Here is a 13,812-nt window from a genome sequence, read left to right on the forward strand (position 1 = left end):
CTTGTAGGGAGCCCAAAGGTGTAGTTGCGAAATTGTTAGATACGGGCTTTGCGAGAGTCAAGCTCGCGGCCCTCGAAATAGTCTAAATTGGTGATACTCTAATCTAAAAGTTCATACTCCGTTCCTCTGCCAATTCATCCTTGGTGCCCTCAAGACTGGATAGATACTCTTTTTATCTCATCCCATAAGCAGGTGGAAGCATGATCCTCTCGTGATCCGGAGCACGGTTGCCACTGCACGTAATCATTCAAATGTTCTCTATTGTATCGTAGAACTAGACGCGACCCGAGTCTAGTGGCGTCGTGAAGCCCAAGATTCTTGGCAGGATAAAGCTTTTTAATCGAGAACCGATTCTCCTCGACGATTCCTCACGACATGTCTGCTGCTCAGATCAGACAGTACACGAACAGTCAGCGACCATGCTCAAGTATCTCTTGTATCTCGCTGACGGTCAATAATTTCTTTCTAGTTGCTGGTTTGGTGCTGCTCGTTTATGATCAAGTAATAACATGGGACAAAGAAGTGAACCGTATCTGGCGGTCGGTGCTGCTCGTTACGACTTGTATCATTCAAAACTCACTGATATCCTTTTCGACAAGCAGGAGTAGTGATTGGGTCTTGAAGATAATGTTCTTTCTTGCTCGTTATTGTGCGCTAGCTACCCAAATGTGAGTTTCCCTAGCACAATACACATTTAACTAAGTCTGGAACCTAGTATCAATCTGGTCGCCACTCACCCTTATATCCTCGAGAAACAGGTGATGAGCTGTCATAAGTGGTTTGGCTTCCAGACAAGCGCTATAGGCCTGTTGTTACTCAATCTTCAACTGATCTTGATGTTAAGAGGTATGATAAGACTTGCATGTGGTACCCCAGCGGTTGAGTAATCTGGTATAGTTTATGCACTATACGAACGCAGCAAAAAGGTCGCTGGTTTTCTCCTCTGTTGGTTCCTAGTCTACACAACTCTTCTGCTTTTGATCGGATACGACTCGGTTCCTGTGCTGAAGCTCGACTCGAATTGCATAATGGTGGAATCACCCGACTCAAGAAGGACATTATCTTTCAGGTTCGTGTAATCGGCCGCATTTATTTTTCATGTTCTCACTTTCGGTCATTGTTAGCGTCTTGTGCATACTTGATCAATGCATTCTTTGGGGTCTAACGGCCAACAAATACAGAGATGCCTTACGCTGTGGCTGGTCTACCAATCCAATCTTGCGCATAGTCATGCGAGATACTTCATGGTCTTTTCTCGCGATGTGTTGTAGGCAACGGAACCATTTCACCCGCTTGTGATTTTTCACATAACCTCGTGTTTTATAGGTCTATTTATTTCGACTGTACCTTATTCTTTGATGGTAAAGCAGGTTGGCCATATTGTGTACTGGTAAGGCGTGTTGAACTTGTGATGGACTAGCTGAATTTACACCGTTTCACAGCCTTCTATGTTCCTTGGTGTCTGTTTTGGTAAGTTCGGCTACCTTTGCTTACCTAGCACCCTTTCTCAAGGCCGGGATAGACGTGTAGGACGATACTTAATTTGCGTGGTCTGAGTCGTCCGGACGGTCCATTGAGCATTGAGTTCACGACAGTGGACGTTGAGCTAACTGATTTGACTCACGAGTAAAGCTTGATGTCTTTATCTCTAGCATTAATATTATCATACTTATCCCATAAGCAAACCTAACTCGGAGTGGTCGTGGTGTTGCAGGTACGGTAGACTTCAGTCACCCTGACTCTGAGGCAAGGAAGCAACCTAACCTAACTATACTTGTTATTATATCAATTAGTTTCGTCGGCTCCAGGTAATTCGTCAGGCGCTCAGGAGGTCATCAGCATGCATGATCGTCAGAGGAAACAGATATTGTGACAGTGTGACAAACATGTCTTTTGCGAGTCTACCCTTCGAGCTCCTAGCGCGCATCTGCCGCATAAATGCTTACAAGCAGTGCAATCCCTCCCTCAGTATTCCAGGACCTCTACGGGACACGATATCTGCATCCCAAGTCTGTCACAGCTGGCGCTCTGGTATCATATCCGCACCCGAATTGTGGAGAGTGTTTATCGATCCTTATCATCCATGCGCACAGTGGAGGGACCTGTTGTTGAAGCGGTCAGAACCTCTTTCTATCGAATTCATGGATTCATGCTTCTCGTGCGAAGGTGGTCAACGTCATTATGATACCCATCTTGAAATGCAATCTGGAATGCACATGCGACTCCGAAAATATAAATTTCAGCCCTATTGCAGAGCAGAGAGTATTCCAAGTCACTCTTCTGCTTGGCCTTCTGAACCTAATTCGTGGCCTGAATTGCAGCACCTCCGCTTGCTTTTTGATGCTGCTTATTTCGGACGCCATGGCGCTCGGGATGATTCACTAAGTCTCCCGGATAACTTCCCGGGCTTAGCAACACCCATTCTCGAGCACCTTAACCTCGCTTATTGCTATATGTCCGATTGGTACAGACTCGTGACCATGGGAAGAACCCTCACAATCCTCAGAATTTTTTGGCCTCCCTCGAGTTTATGTCCCGATCGTTGGATTGAGGTACTGCGAGACCTTCCTCACTTGAAGACCCTCCGCCTCATAAAGGCAATGGATACACACTGCAACCACCCACATTCCAGCAATCGACTCACCCTTGGTGTTAAGGAATTCTGCCTATACGACTTTGTTCATGCATGCACGTCATTTTGCAGTCGGATCAACCTTTCACAAGAGTGTTGCCAGACTGACATCACGTGTTGGCGGGATTTAGCTTTCGAGGCCACGGTGAAGGACGATGCAAAGGATGTTTTGTTCCACATGGAGAGGTTCCTTTCACAGATCGTTGTTGATGCCCCACGCATAATCATATCCCACAGTTTTTTACAAATCGATGGCCGCCCTTTAGGACCGCCCAGCTATTCACACAGAAAATGTCAACCATTAATCACTGATTACTCCACCAAGTTTTCTGTCGAATTTTCACTTAGCGAGGCTGTTGTCGAAGCGATCGTTTTCCCCGGTCTCCTCGACCTCGTTCGGCCCCTCAGCTCGATTACTGAAATTATTGAAACTCAACACACGGAATACCTCATACCAGAAGCATGTGACCTCCTTTTTGAATTCCTGGTTCAGTGTCAGAATGTTTGTTTCATGCAGGGCGTGTCTTATTCGTGGTGGAAGAGGCTTTGTAGTCGTCTATTACCCGCCGTTGATGGCGCAATGAGCGACACAACAAAACCTTTGTTTCCTAAGCTACGAGCCCTTGGCTTTGAACACAGAGTGTTTATTGGAGAGGGCCCTGGGTGGGCGGTTATCATACCATTCGATGACTTGAAGGCATTCTGCAAACATAGAGCGAGTATTGGCGCCCCACTGGAAAGGATTAGTATCGAGTACCAAGGCGCTTTCGAGATAAACAGCTCCGGTGACATCGATTCGAATCTGTTCGAAGAAGAAGAGGCGGGAGAGGACGGCGAGGGCGAGAATGCGGGACCCGTAGGACAATGATGAATTGAGGAACGACTTTCAAGGACCGTCTCGAAGCCAAATACCATAGCTAAGATGTCTTGTAGTTTGTCTATCGTTTCATAGCCTCAATATTTTCGATGTTTATTGGCGTCCCGTTGGAAGGAATTGGTATGCATTGGGGCGTGTTGGAAATAGACAGCTCTGGTGGTACCAAGTCGGAACTGCGGTGATGGAACTGGGCGTTGGAAGAGGGAGCTGAGCACCATGGGACGAGGATGCTGATCAATAATCGCTTGAGTAGGTTATGAAGTATTGTCTAGGAAGTAGAATATGAAACTCGGAATCTATTGGATCAAAGCGAGAGAGAACACCTTATTAGCAAGAAGTTGCTAGAGATGGTATCGCTCCTTTAGTGTGGGTATGGATGTCTGTACTCTTGGGTGATCGGATTTCAGGGATATGCAGTTTCCGTCATGGAAATCACCGGCCGCAACAAGGCCATCATTACCGGAGGACAATAACCAACCAGACATTGTGACTGTGACAAACATGTCTCTTGCGAGTCTACCCTTCGAGCTGCTGGCGTGTATCTGCCGCATAAATGCTTACGAACGGTGCTGTCCTGCCTTGGGCATTCCTGCTCCTTTACAGGACACAATATCCGCATCTCAAGTCTGTCGCCACTGGCGCTCTGGTATCCTATCCGCACCCGAGTTGTGGAGAGTATTTATTGACCCTCATCACCCATGCGCTTCGTGGAGGGACCTACTGTTGAAGCGGTCAGAGCCTCTTTCAATTGAATTCATGGATTCGTTCTTCGCTTTCAAAGGCCGTGAACGCTTTTATGATACCCATCTTGAAATGCAGTCCGGAATGCACAGGCGTCTCCGAAAATATAAATTCCAACCCTATAGCACAGCAGAAACTATCCTGAATTACGCTGCTGCCTGGCCTTCCGAGCCCGATTCATGGCCTCAGTTGCAGCACCTTTGCTTACACTTAAACACGGAACCTTTCGACCATCGTCCAGATTCAGATTCCGACTCGCTCTGTCTCCCTGACCATCTTCCCGGCCTAGCAACTCCTGTCCTCGAGCACCTTGACCTCGCTTATTGCTATATGCCCGACTGGTACGGGCTCAGGTCTATTGGACAAACTCTTACATACCTCAAAATCTTTTGTCCTCGAAGTCCCTCTCGCTTATGTCCTGATCATTGGATCAAAATTCTACAAATCCTCCCAAACTTGGAGACACTCCACCTCTCGAACACGATGGAAAGCGACTGCAATCATACAGGTTCTACTGATGGCTTGACCCTTGGCATCAAGAAATTCATCCTGAACGACACTGTTAATGCCTGCGCGTCATTTCTCAATCAGATCAACCTTTCATCCAAGTGTCGCACGAGCGAAATCGTATGTTTCAAAGATCCGGACCATCACGAAGGCGGTGATGTGAAACCTGTTTTGTTCCACGTTAAGCGGCTTCTTTCGCAAATTGTGATCGACAGCCCGCACTTAACCATATCCCACAACTTTCTCCACATCCAGTCCGGCCCCCTAGGACCACCCTGTCTCTGGCGTGAAGAATCCCTACCGATAATCACCCATTACTCCAACTTCTTCTCCCTCATCTTTAACCTCAGCCACGACGTTACCAAGGATAGCGTTTTTCCCGGTCTCCTTGATCTTGCTCGGCCCCTCACCTCTACTATTGAAATTATCGAGTCTCGCCACGCTGGATTCCTCTTACCGGATGCTTGGGACCTTTTCTTCGAATTCCTGACTCAATGTCAGAATGTTCGGTTCATGCTAGGCGTGACTGGTCCATGGTGGGAGAGGCTTTGTAGATACCTATCACCCACCGCCAATAGCGCCTCAACAGGGTCGTTGTTTCCTGTACTACGAATGATCGACTTTGACCGTAATGTTGCTGTTATGCAAGGGCCGCGATGGGCGGATATTATCTCATTCGATGATTTGGAGGCACTCTGCAAACACAGAGCGAAGATCGGTATGCCTTTGGAGAGGATTGATATGTACCAAGGTATCTTGGAGATAGATAGCTCTGGTACAATCGGGGCAGAACCGGCGTCATGGGACTGGACGTCGGAAGAAGACGACGACGAAGACGACGAAGACGAGGAGGAAGAAGACGAGGAGTGAGTGCTTGAGCTTTAGGGCATTATTTGATCGAAAGCAAGATTTTGAGGGACTACCTTCAAAGTTCAATCCCACGGATCCTGTAAATACTTATCAGGTTTCTTAGCCTCTATGTAATAGAATCTGCTCTCTCAGACTTTCTGCACTCTTGCCCGTCACTCTTGCATCCCATTGGTCTTTTACCATACTCTACAGGAGAACCCAAAGAACGTGCTGGGATTAAAGCTTAAAGTGTTATGAACCGATCTTAAGTATTTTCTTACATCATATATGACTCGTTTACGTATAAAATTCATTTAGCTATTGTATATAAACTATGTACCAGTAACCCATGTCATACAAGTGGTTTGGTATTAATGCTTTGTTGTGACTATCAACCTTGTTTCGTCTCGACTTAGGAATCCGTTTTCACGGACATTTAGTGATTTTTTTGACAGATGTCGGAGTCCCACAGACCCTTCTAGAGGATTGCTTAGATGCACTTCCCTAGGGGTGAACAATCTGTTAAATTACGCACAGGCGCTCCATAGCCAACTCATAAAGTCTCGGACTCACATGAACCCCGGAAAAAAAAGAAAATTTTCAGTCCTGTGACAGTGTGACGAGCATGTCCTTCGTCAGTCTCCCCTTTGAGCTCGTGGTCCGCATTTGTCGCATAAACGCCCACTACTGGCAGGATCTTCCCTCAGATACCCGAGAGCCTCTACAGGACACCATAGCAGCATCCCAAGTCTGCAGTCGTTGGCGGTCTATCGTTCTCTCGACCCCTGAACTATGGAGGTTTGCTATCGACCCTTATCATCCTTGCGTGTCGTGGAGGGACCTGGTGCTTAAGCATTCTGAGCCGTTTTCAATTGAATTCAAGGATGACTCCCATACGTCACAACAAGGGCGGCCTGTCCATGATATCCAACTTCAAATGCAATCCGGAATGCACCTGCGACTCCGAAGATATGATATGCGGCTTGAATTTCAAGCGGAAACTATTCCAAATTACCTCTCCGCCTGGCCTTCCGAGCCTGGTTCTTGGCCTCAGTTGCGGCGTCTCTGCTTGGAATTCCACATTCGGGATACAGAGCCCCAGGGCCACTTTACACACCGGCCAGGAAGTCTTCCGGTTCAATTTCCTGGCCTAGCAACTCCCATTCTCGAGCGCCTTTCCCTCACTTCTTGTTATATGGCTGATTGGAACGACCTCAGGACCGTTGGAAATACCCTCACACATCTTAAAATATGTTTCCCTCCCTCTCGTTTATGTCCGGACCGCTGCATTGAAATCCTTCAAAACCTCCCAAACTTGGAGAGCCTCGAGTTCTCGGCTGCATTTGAAATGACCTGTGACCATTCACACACCGGCAGTCGTTTCACCCTTGGTGTCAAGAAATTTGTCTTCTCGGAGCTCCTTCCTTATTGCGCGTCGTTTCTTGATCGCATTAATCTCTCCCCCAAATGTCGCTGGAGCTGCATCACATGTCACAGCCATGCGAAACTCGAATTCGAAATCTCAGAAGAGGAAGGCGCGAAAGTTGTGTTGCCCCACATCAAGCGGTTTCTTTCAGTACTCGTGACTGATACCTCAAGGCTACGCATATGTGATTCTATGATCATGATAGATTCCAGCCCTTTAAGAGCGGACATTTTCTCGCGCAAGCCATTCAAATCCGTCACCACCGAGTACTTGAATCACTTCTCTGTCGATTTTCATCGACATGGCGAAGACAGCACATATGACGTGCATGACAGGTCCCGATCTTTTATTTTTCCGGCTCTCCTGGACCTCATTCGGCCCATAAGCACATATGTTGAGCTCGCCGAAACCCACCGCCACCACGCCTTTTCAAACGATCATTTGGATCATTTAATAGATTTCTTGATTCCCTGTCGGAATCTCCGTTTCATGGGAAACATGAGTCGACAATTGTGGGAGCGGCTTTGCGAACGCCTAATACCCGCCGCCGGTGAAGTGATAGGTGACACAACAGAACCATTGTTGCCTCTATTACAAACGATCGATTTTGATTGCAATACAGGATTTAAAGAGAAGTATCCGTGGGGGGATGTGATATCTTTCGATGAGTTGAAGGCGTTTTGCAAACACAGAGCGAGGATTCGGGTTCCATTGCGAAGGATTCGCTTTCGCTTCGATGGCGTTTTCGAAATGGACAGTTTTGGTGCGATCAAATTAGAATCATTGGATAGTGGGAAGAGAGCCTGAAAATGAGGAGCATGGAGAAGCGTGGATTCAAAAAAGGGTGTAGGATAAGGACAAGTTGTACTATGTAGGGTGATAATGATAGCTCGAAGGAAGGATTTTTCCTGTCTTGAAAGCAAACAGCATGAATACGCGGTTATTTCGTTCAGAGTTTCGATGGATCGCGTTGCATGTGCCTCTAAGAGAAAGGAGAGGTTTGTAGATGTATCTGCTTTTCATTGTTTTGAAAAAAATTTATTAAACTTATGGCGTTCCATATAGCAAACGAGTTATGCGAAGTTACGGCCGCCCAAGCCAAGCGTGCAGCTCATGTTTCGTGCCGCTCTGCCGGATGTGGGCGCCGGCAACTTCCGTTGTCAATCTATTCAAACGATATGAGGCGTTCAGCTTGTTGATTTGATCTTCGTCTGTGTCGGTGTGGACTCAGTTGGCTAGATCTGTTTTTACCAGTTTTTACCATGATACCTCTACATTGACCGACGACACACCGAGAGGTGTTGTCGGTTGCTTGATGTGACAAGCAACTCATATTTCTACCTGGAATAACACTAGTAACGCGGCGTCCCAGTCGAAGCAGGTGTAGTCACCTCCTGGTCTTCTTATCTGCACTGCGTTCGATTACATTCTCTGACTGCCTCCTTCTCTTCGCCGGCAAGTTCGAATGATGACGAGCCACGAGACTTTCGTAGAATTCCTGCTTAAATCCAACACATTGCAGTCCCATACATTCTAGGGGAAGCACACGATCATGATATAGTTTGCTTATCGTGCTTTTGTGCACCGAAGAGCAGGGCGCATTCGTGAAATCGTCGGAGAGCGCGATCCCAGCCATGTTGTAGGGGAGCTTGAAATTTGTCAGTCCTGTCATAATTTTTCGAGTGACAAGTTCACTACGTACTAGTCCCTCAATCTCTGACCCTGGCCAGGAGTCAATCTTCGATGACTTCAAGCGAATAGAGGAGCAAGTTTTGTTCTGGGAAAAAAACTTGAAGCTTACGAGCATAATTTGCGCTTCTCGAAATCCTATAATCAAGGTTAGCTTCTATTATACTTCAATATATGCCCGGCGTATTCTGGGAGTAGTCTAATGCTAATGCTGATTCTGATAGATTCATGGACGGTTGGCCTCTGTAACAGTAGCAAGAGTCGTCTGTTCAGACGGTATAAACTGAAACATAGCCAATGACCATGTAAGTTCCTATGGCTTGTGCCAAGGAGAAGACTCAGGCTGTCCTGGAGACCGTCACGTACATAGTAAGAAATACGGTGACATAGACTGATAGTCGAGTTCGCGTATCTCTCGATGTTGCAGGTGTATTTTCGATTATTCGACCCTCTAAGACACGTGTAGTTCGAACGTGAAGTATGCTTTTTCAATTGAAATGTAGTGAGAATTTTGGGGTTCGCTGAGTACACTAAACAGTTTACAAGCTCTAATCGCCACCATTACTGGCATACGAAGAGGCCTCATTTGGAGCGATATTGCTGAATCAGATTTTCATACAGATCACGGTCAAATCCAAGGCATTGAAGGACCATGCACTCTAAAGGGAGGACATCGTCCAAAAACAAGTACTCCAAATATTTCCAATCATCTTTCGTAGATGAAGCGAAGTTGGTGAAATCTAAAATTTGGTCCACGCACTTTGTGGGAGGTAATCTGTCTTTACAATTCATACTATAGAAATTTATGAAAGGCGGAACGCACCCCATCAAAACCTTTGGCCTGTCGAATGTCACTGCATTTATGGTTTTGTATGCGTCGAAATTTGTAGATGCCCCTGTAGAAAATGGAGGAACAATTCGAGACAAAGAGATGATACGATTTCCCGTCATATCCATGTGATAAAGAGAACGGAATCCATCTCCTTGTTCTTTCATTGAATGTGATGGTAGGTGCAAAAACCACAGCATGAGGTGGATACCATCCAATACTGTAGGGAAGAAGAACGCTCTCAGGAATTTGTCTAGTAAAAGCGTCAATATTTCGTCATTGTGGATATAAGGCCGTATGACACACTTCTCCGTGTATTCATTCTGAGGTGGAATGTATTAGCACATGCTTGAAGATGGAGATCAAAGACTGAGGCGTACGAAGTTTAGAATTTCCTCCAAACTTTGCCAGTCCTTTCCTACTGGCTCCAGCTCGTGCTTGCCGGGTCGCGATACGCTAGGGTAACCGGCTAGGATTTGTTCATACAGTAATGGTTTCGGTGGTTCTCGTAGATTCTGCTGCAGAGTTTCGATCTCCTGTAATTCGTAGTAATCAACGATAAAGGGAAGGAATCGGAGGAAGAAGTGTCCGTCACCTTTTGAATGTCAGATTTAAGACCTTGGTATCTTTTCGCTTTCGCGGTACTTTTATCTATCTTTGCTTGCAGCGAGTCGAGTTGGTTCGGGTTCTATAGGATGTCATTATACGTGTGCTTCACCTTGATGCAAAGTTATGCTTACGATGGACTCCTGCTCTTTCATATGCTGGGTAGTAGTAAGTGAGTCAACTATACAATATTACAAACGAGGGAAGTTTATACCTACCTGCTTAACTTCCTTCTTCTTCCTTTTCAGCTTATCAACTTCCTCCCTCAACCCCGTGCATGCTATCAAGCGTTTCTCTGCCTGAGATTTCACCAACAATGCGTCGTTGAGCGCCACTTCTCTGGCACTCAGTTTGGCCAACTCTCTTCTCAATACAGAGACTGCTTCCGCCACAATAGCGTCGCTCTCAAGGAAATCCATATGCTGAGGCGTCTAGAGTAGTTCGCTGTATGAGGGAAAAGGTAATTTCGCCGAATTCACTCTCAGGCTATTTCTCTTTAAGTTTGATGCCGTCAGAGTTGGAATGTTGGAGTTTGGAGTTTGGACACAGATTCGGGGGCAATGTGCCGAATAAAATGACCTCTTCCTCGGAACGTTGAATATAAGGTTGGGAGTTCGTTCGATGGAAGGGGAGGCAGGTGGTCCGGCTATAGTATCACACTACTTCTTGGGAAAAGCCAAGCTTATTATCGACACGGTTTCGATGAAGTCACTAAATAACACTTTGCTCACACCTCCAGCGCCACTTGAAAGCCGGCTCTTCCACAAAAATTCCACCGGGCTTCAGCTTCAACTTTAAAAACGCATTGAGGATGAAAGAGTTTTAGACACAGATCAGTAATAAGTATAAGTACACAAACTGTTGACTAGGGTGTCCGTGGTTAAATGAGTATCAAATACAAGCAATATATATCTCCAAGTGGCCGACAGCGACACAAACCGGTGATGGATCTCAGAGTTTGGACAGTGCGGGTTGCATCTTATTCAAGAATGCGGAGGCGACCATTCTACCCGAATCTTTGTCGGTAATCTATATAAGGCAAAGTCAGTCCCTCGCATGATGCAAAGTTCGAATGGGGCGAACCTCGCATCGAGATGTCATTACTCTTCCTCCCAAAGCAATGGACATACTAGTAATACGAAGGCATGTTCCACTGTATAATGTATTAGGTCAATATGAAAAAAACAGGTCCATGAAACTCACATGGGGGCAGGAGAGTGAAAGAAAACATTCATGGACTGTGTAACACCGACTCCGTTCACATTCTGCGCAAGGCCGAGCACGACCAAAGGAGTACTACAACAACTGAAAATATCAGGATAAATCAGCAACTTTATCCTTGGCACTCGAAACGTTGTCATAACTTACTTGTCTACCAGGTAAGCCACGCAACCACCGTGTAACATGCCGGATCCATTGAGCATATCTATGTGTGAATCAGCGTTCGGTTATTCGGTAACTTGAGTTTGCAACGCCGCCGCCACCGTCTCCCTTCCCACTCCCTCATTCTCAGATTAAAGAAATACACACAGACCTTTCGTCACCATGATTTCTGCAACCGTTGTCGCCTCAGTTTTCCCATTCCTCACTTCATTCCTGTGAAGGCTAATATCCACAAACCTGACTGATTTCCCAACTTTATACCCAAAAGTGTCTTCACTCCCGACGCCATACGAGATATAAGTATTGATATTCAACTGTTTGATATAATCGTCTGCATTTCCGCCAATGTCCGAAATATCCCCATGGTTAGGTAGGGAGGCAGGATCGACCCAAACCTTGGGCTGTGCGGAGGTCGTCTTCGTCGATTGTTGTGTGTGCTGGGGCATTCTAAGACAGACAAGCGAGGGTAGAGAGCGACAGAGGGGATAATACTCGTCCAAGGTGAGAGAAGGAAGAAAAGCGGAAGGCGGAATAAGGATGATGTGTGGAAAAGGAGTTGTCTCAGATAAGTAAAAAGCCCGGCTCACACACGCGTTAGGAACCTGCTAATAGGACCGCTTGGTGACTGAACATGATTCTGTGCGTCAGAAGCCTCCTAAGGCTCCGTACGGCAACTCCGAGTTCAAAGTCGGTCGACTTTTGAAATCGGATTGAGACTCAGGAACCATTTGTCCTACGGTTTCTCGACCTTGGTCACACATGTCACACAAACCCAGGTTTTTTATTATTTTATTTTATTTTATTAAGAACTCCACGTAGGGTGTATTTTAGACGTACTCGAACTACACAAAAAAACAGTGCTCGAACACAATGCGCTGAGGTAGGCTACACCTCTCATCAGATCCACCGATAAAACACCGCCCCGCAGTGCAGGGTCTCTCGTTGCTGCAATAATGCCCGACGCCGAAGCTCCCAAAGCCGTTAGCGACCTGCATGGTTGGTCACATAAACCCAGTTGATTGTGTAGAACGTTGGCCGATGAACCACGTCATCATCTTGCCAAAGCGCAAAGGAGAAATCATATTGATCCGTTATCTTCAAGGAAGGAGGCATCTCTGAAGCAGTCCAGAGGCCTTCGTAAACGAAGGAATCTAGGCCCCCCCCTCACTTCAAACTCCCTGCGGCATCTCGGCAATATTCTTTTGGAGATAATTTAGGGTCTCTAAATATAAACGGTCCCAGAGAGGGGCTGTCTGGAGCTGTCGACCGAGCAAGCCCGCGGAGACTAACTCTCTGCAACATCCCTTGGTAAAATTCCTTAAAGGAATTTCCTCTGATAAGAAATGTATACGTAGTCACTACTAGCAATCAGCGCACAAGTTTACTGATTGAAGACGATATTTCTATGACTGGATTGTGGCAGCCCGGGTCCATTTTCCTCATGTTTTTTGTTAAATCTATTCTGATTCCTATGCTCCGAGTCGGTGACTCCAGAGGGTAGGAGTTAGCCATTGCCGCAAGTTGCCTTTTGCCTAAGCAAATGTTACGGGGAACAAAATGTTTTTTCTGTGCACTATCGTTGCCGAACGGCCTTGAAGTTGGTCGATTTCATACCGTGGGAAAGAATTTTGGTCGGCAACGAGCTGCAGCTCGGAGGTGCCGGACGGCCCTAGAATCCACGTTGCGTAGCACGAATCGCAGCATAGAACACCAACAGGTGATCTAAAGGTGGATTTTCTGCGGATCGATACGAGAGACTCGTGACGGGCCGCCGTTGGGTGCATGTTACCGTGCAAAGGAAGAAGCACACCTGTAGTCATCGAAGAGTCGCCAAAAGGAAGAGAGATCTCACTGATTCCCCGAGTTCTTCCTTGAGTACACGTGTAACCCTCGGATGTCACTCTCACACCATCGCTAAACTCTAAAACACCCACGAAGAACGCACTAATTGCTATGTAACCTAGGGGGTCTGGGAGACTCAAGCTTTTGATAAGCATAAATCAATATTAGTACCTTCTGGGCTTTCTTCGCTCTCGCGTTTCTTTACGACATTTGATATCCGGTCATTTTAGCTATCGCCCTACTAGTATAAGCGCCTAGCTTCAAGCAGCGACGGCTGACCTTGAGCTTAGACTGTGGAGTTAGAAAGTTTTTCCGCGGGAGCATCAGTATTCGGGTTGGGCCTCGCAAAGCCTAGACTTCAAGACTACGGATTTAGGACTGAAGGTTTAATGCGCCAAGTGGGACATTGACTGATGAATTTAGGTGCCTTC

At 46.5% G+C, this 13,812-nt stretch overlaps 6 protein-coding genes across 6 annotated transcripts; 4 read left to right on the plus strand and 2 right to left on the minus strand.

Annotated features, from left to right (window-relative positions):
• Positions 1–1,886: 1,886 nt before the first annotated feature.
• AGABI2DRAFT_121396 (hypothetical protein) lies at positions 1,887–3,500 on the plus strand (the record flags this gene model as incomplete). The annotated part of the gene is made up of 1 exon (XM_006455410.1): positions 1,887–3,500. The coding sequence occupies one exon, from the start codon at positions 1,887–1,889 to the stop codon at positions 3,498–3,500; it is 1,614 nt and encodes a 537-aa protein (XP_006455473.1).
• Positions 3,501–4,051: 551 nt separating this feature from the next.
• Positions 4,052–4,413, plus strand: AGABI2DRAFT_194993 (hypothetical protein). The gene has a single exon (XM_006455411.1). The coding sequence runs from the start codon at positions 4,063–4,065 to the stop codon at positions 4,234–4,236; it is 174 nt and encodes a 57-aa protein (XP_006455474.1). The 5' UTR covers positions 4,052–4,062; the 3' UTR covers positions 4,237–4,413.
• Positions 4,414–4,657: 244 nt separating this feature from the next.
• Positions 4,658–5,684, plus strand: AGABI2DRAFT_180518 (hypothetical protein). Its single transcript, XM_006455412.1, has one exon. It carries the CDS (start codon positions 4,734–4,736, stop codon positions 5,625–5,627), a length of 894 nt encoding a protein of 297 aa, XP_006455475.1. The 5' UTR covers positions 4,658–4,733; the 3' UTR covers positions 5,628–5,684.
• A 547-nt stretch (positions 5,685–6,231) lies between these two features.
• AGABI2DRAFT_121398 (hypothetical protein) lies at positions 6,232–7,839 on the plus strand (the record flags this gene model as incomplete). Its single annotated transcript, XM_006455413.1, has 1 exon — positions 6,232–7,839. The coding sequence occupies one exon, from the start codon at positions 6,232–6,234 to the stop codon at positions 7,837–7,839; it is 1,608 nt and encodes a 535-aa protein (XP_006455476.1).
• A 1,436-nt stretch (positions 7,840–9,275) lies between these two features.
• Positions 9,276–10,596, minus strand: AGABI2DRAFT_194994 (hypothetical protein). The gene is made up of 7 exons (XM_006455414.1): positions 10,375–10,596; positions 10,291–10,314; positions 10,146–10,238; positions 9,931–10,086; positions 9,857–9,873; positions 9,545–9,803; positions 9,276–9,480 (listed from the first exon to the last, which is right to left on the minus strand). The coding sequence occupies exons 1-7, from the start codon at positions 10,573–10,575 to the stop codon at positions 9,304–9,306; spliced, it is 927 nt and encodes a 308-aa protein (XP_006455477.1). The 5' UTR covers positions 10,576–10,596; the 3' UTR covers positions 9,276–9,303.
• A 343-nt stretch (positions 10,597–10,939) lies between these two features.
• AGABI2DRAFT_194995 (hypothetical protein) lies at positions 10,940–12,175 on the minus strand. The gene is made up of 5 exons (XM_006455415.1): positions 11,691–12,175; positions 11,525–11,582; positions 11,360–11,461; positions 11,240–11,309; positions 10,940–11,185 (listed from the first exon to the last, which is right to left on the minus strand). Exons 1-5 carry the CDS (start codon positions 11,983–11,985, stop codon positions 11,108–11,110), a joined length of 603 nt encoding a protein of 200 aa, XP_006455478.1. The 5' UTR covers positions 11,986–12,175; the 3' UTR covers positions 10,940–11,107.
• Between the last annotated feature and the right edge of the window lie 1,637 nt (positions 12,176–13,812).

The sequence above is a fragment of the Agaricus bisporus genome (genome assembly GCF_000300575.1).
Source record: "Agaricus bisporus var. bisporus H97 unplaced genomic scaffold AGABI2scaffold_10, whole genome shotgun sequence".
In the NCBI taxonomy this organism is placed as follows: Eukaryota; Fungi; Basidiomycota; class Agaricomycetes; order Agaricales; family Agaricaceae; genus Agaricus; species Agaricus bisporus.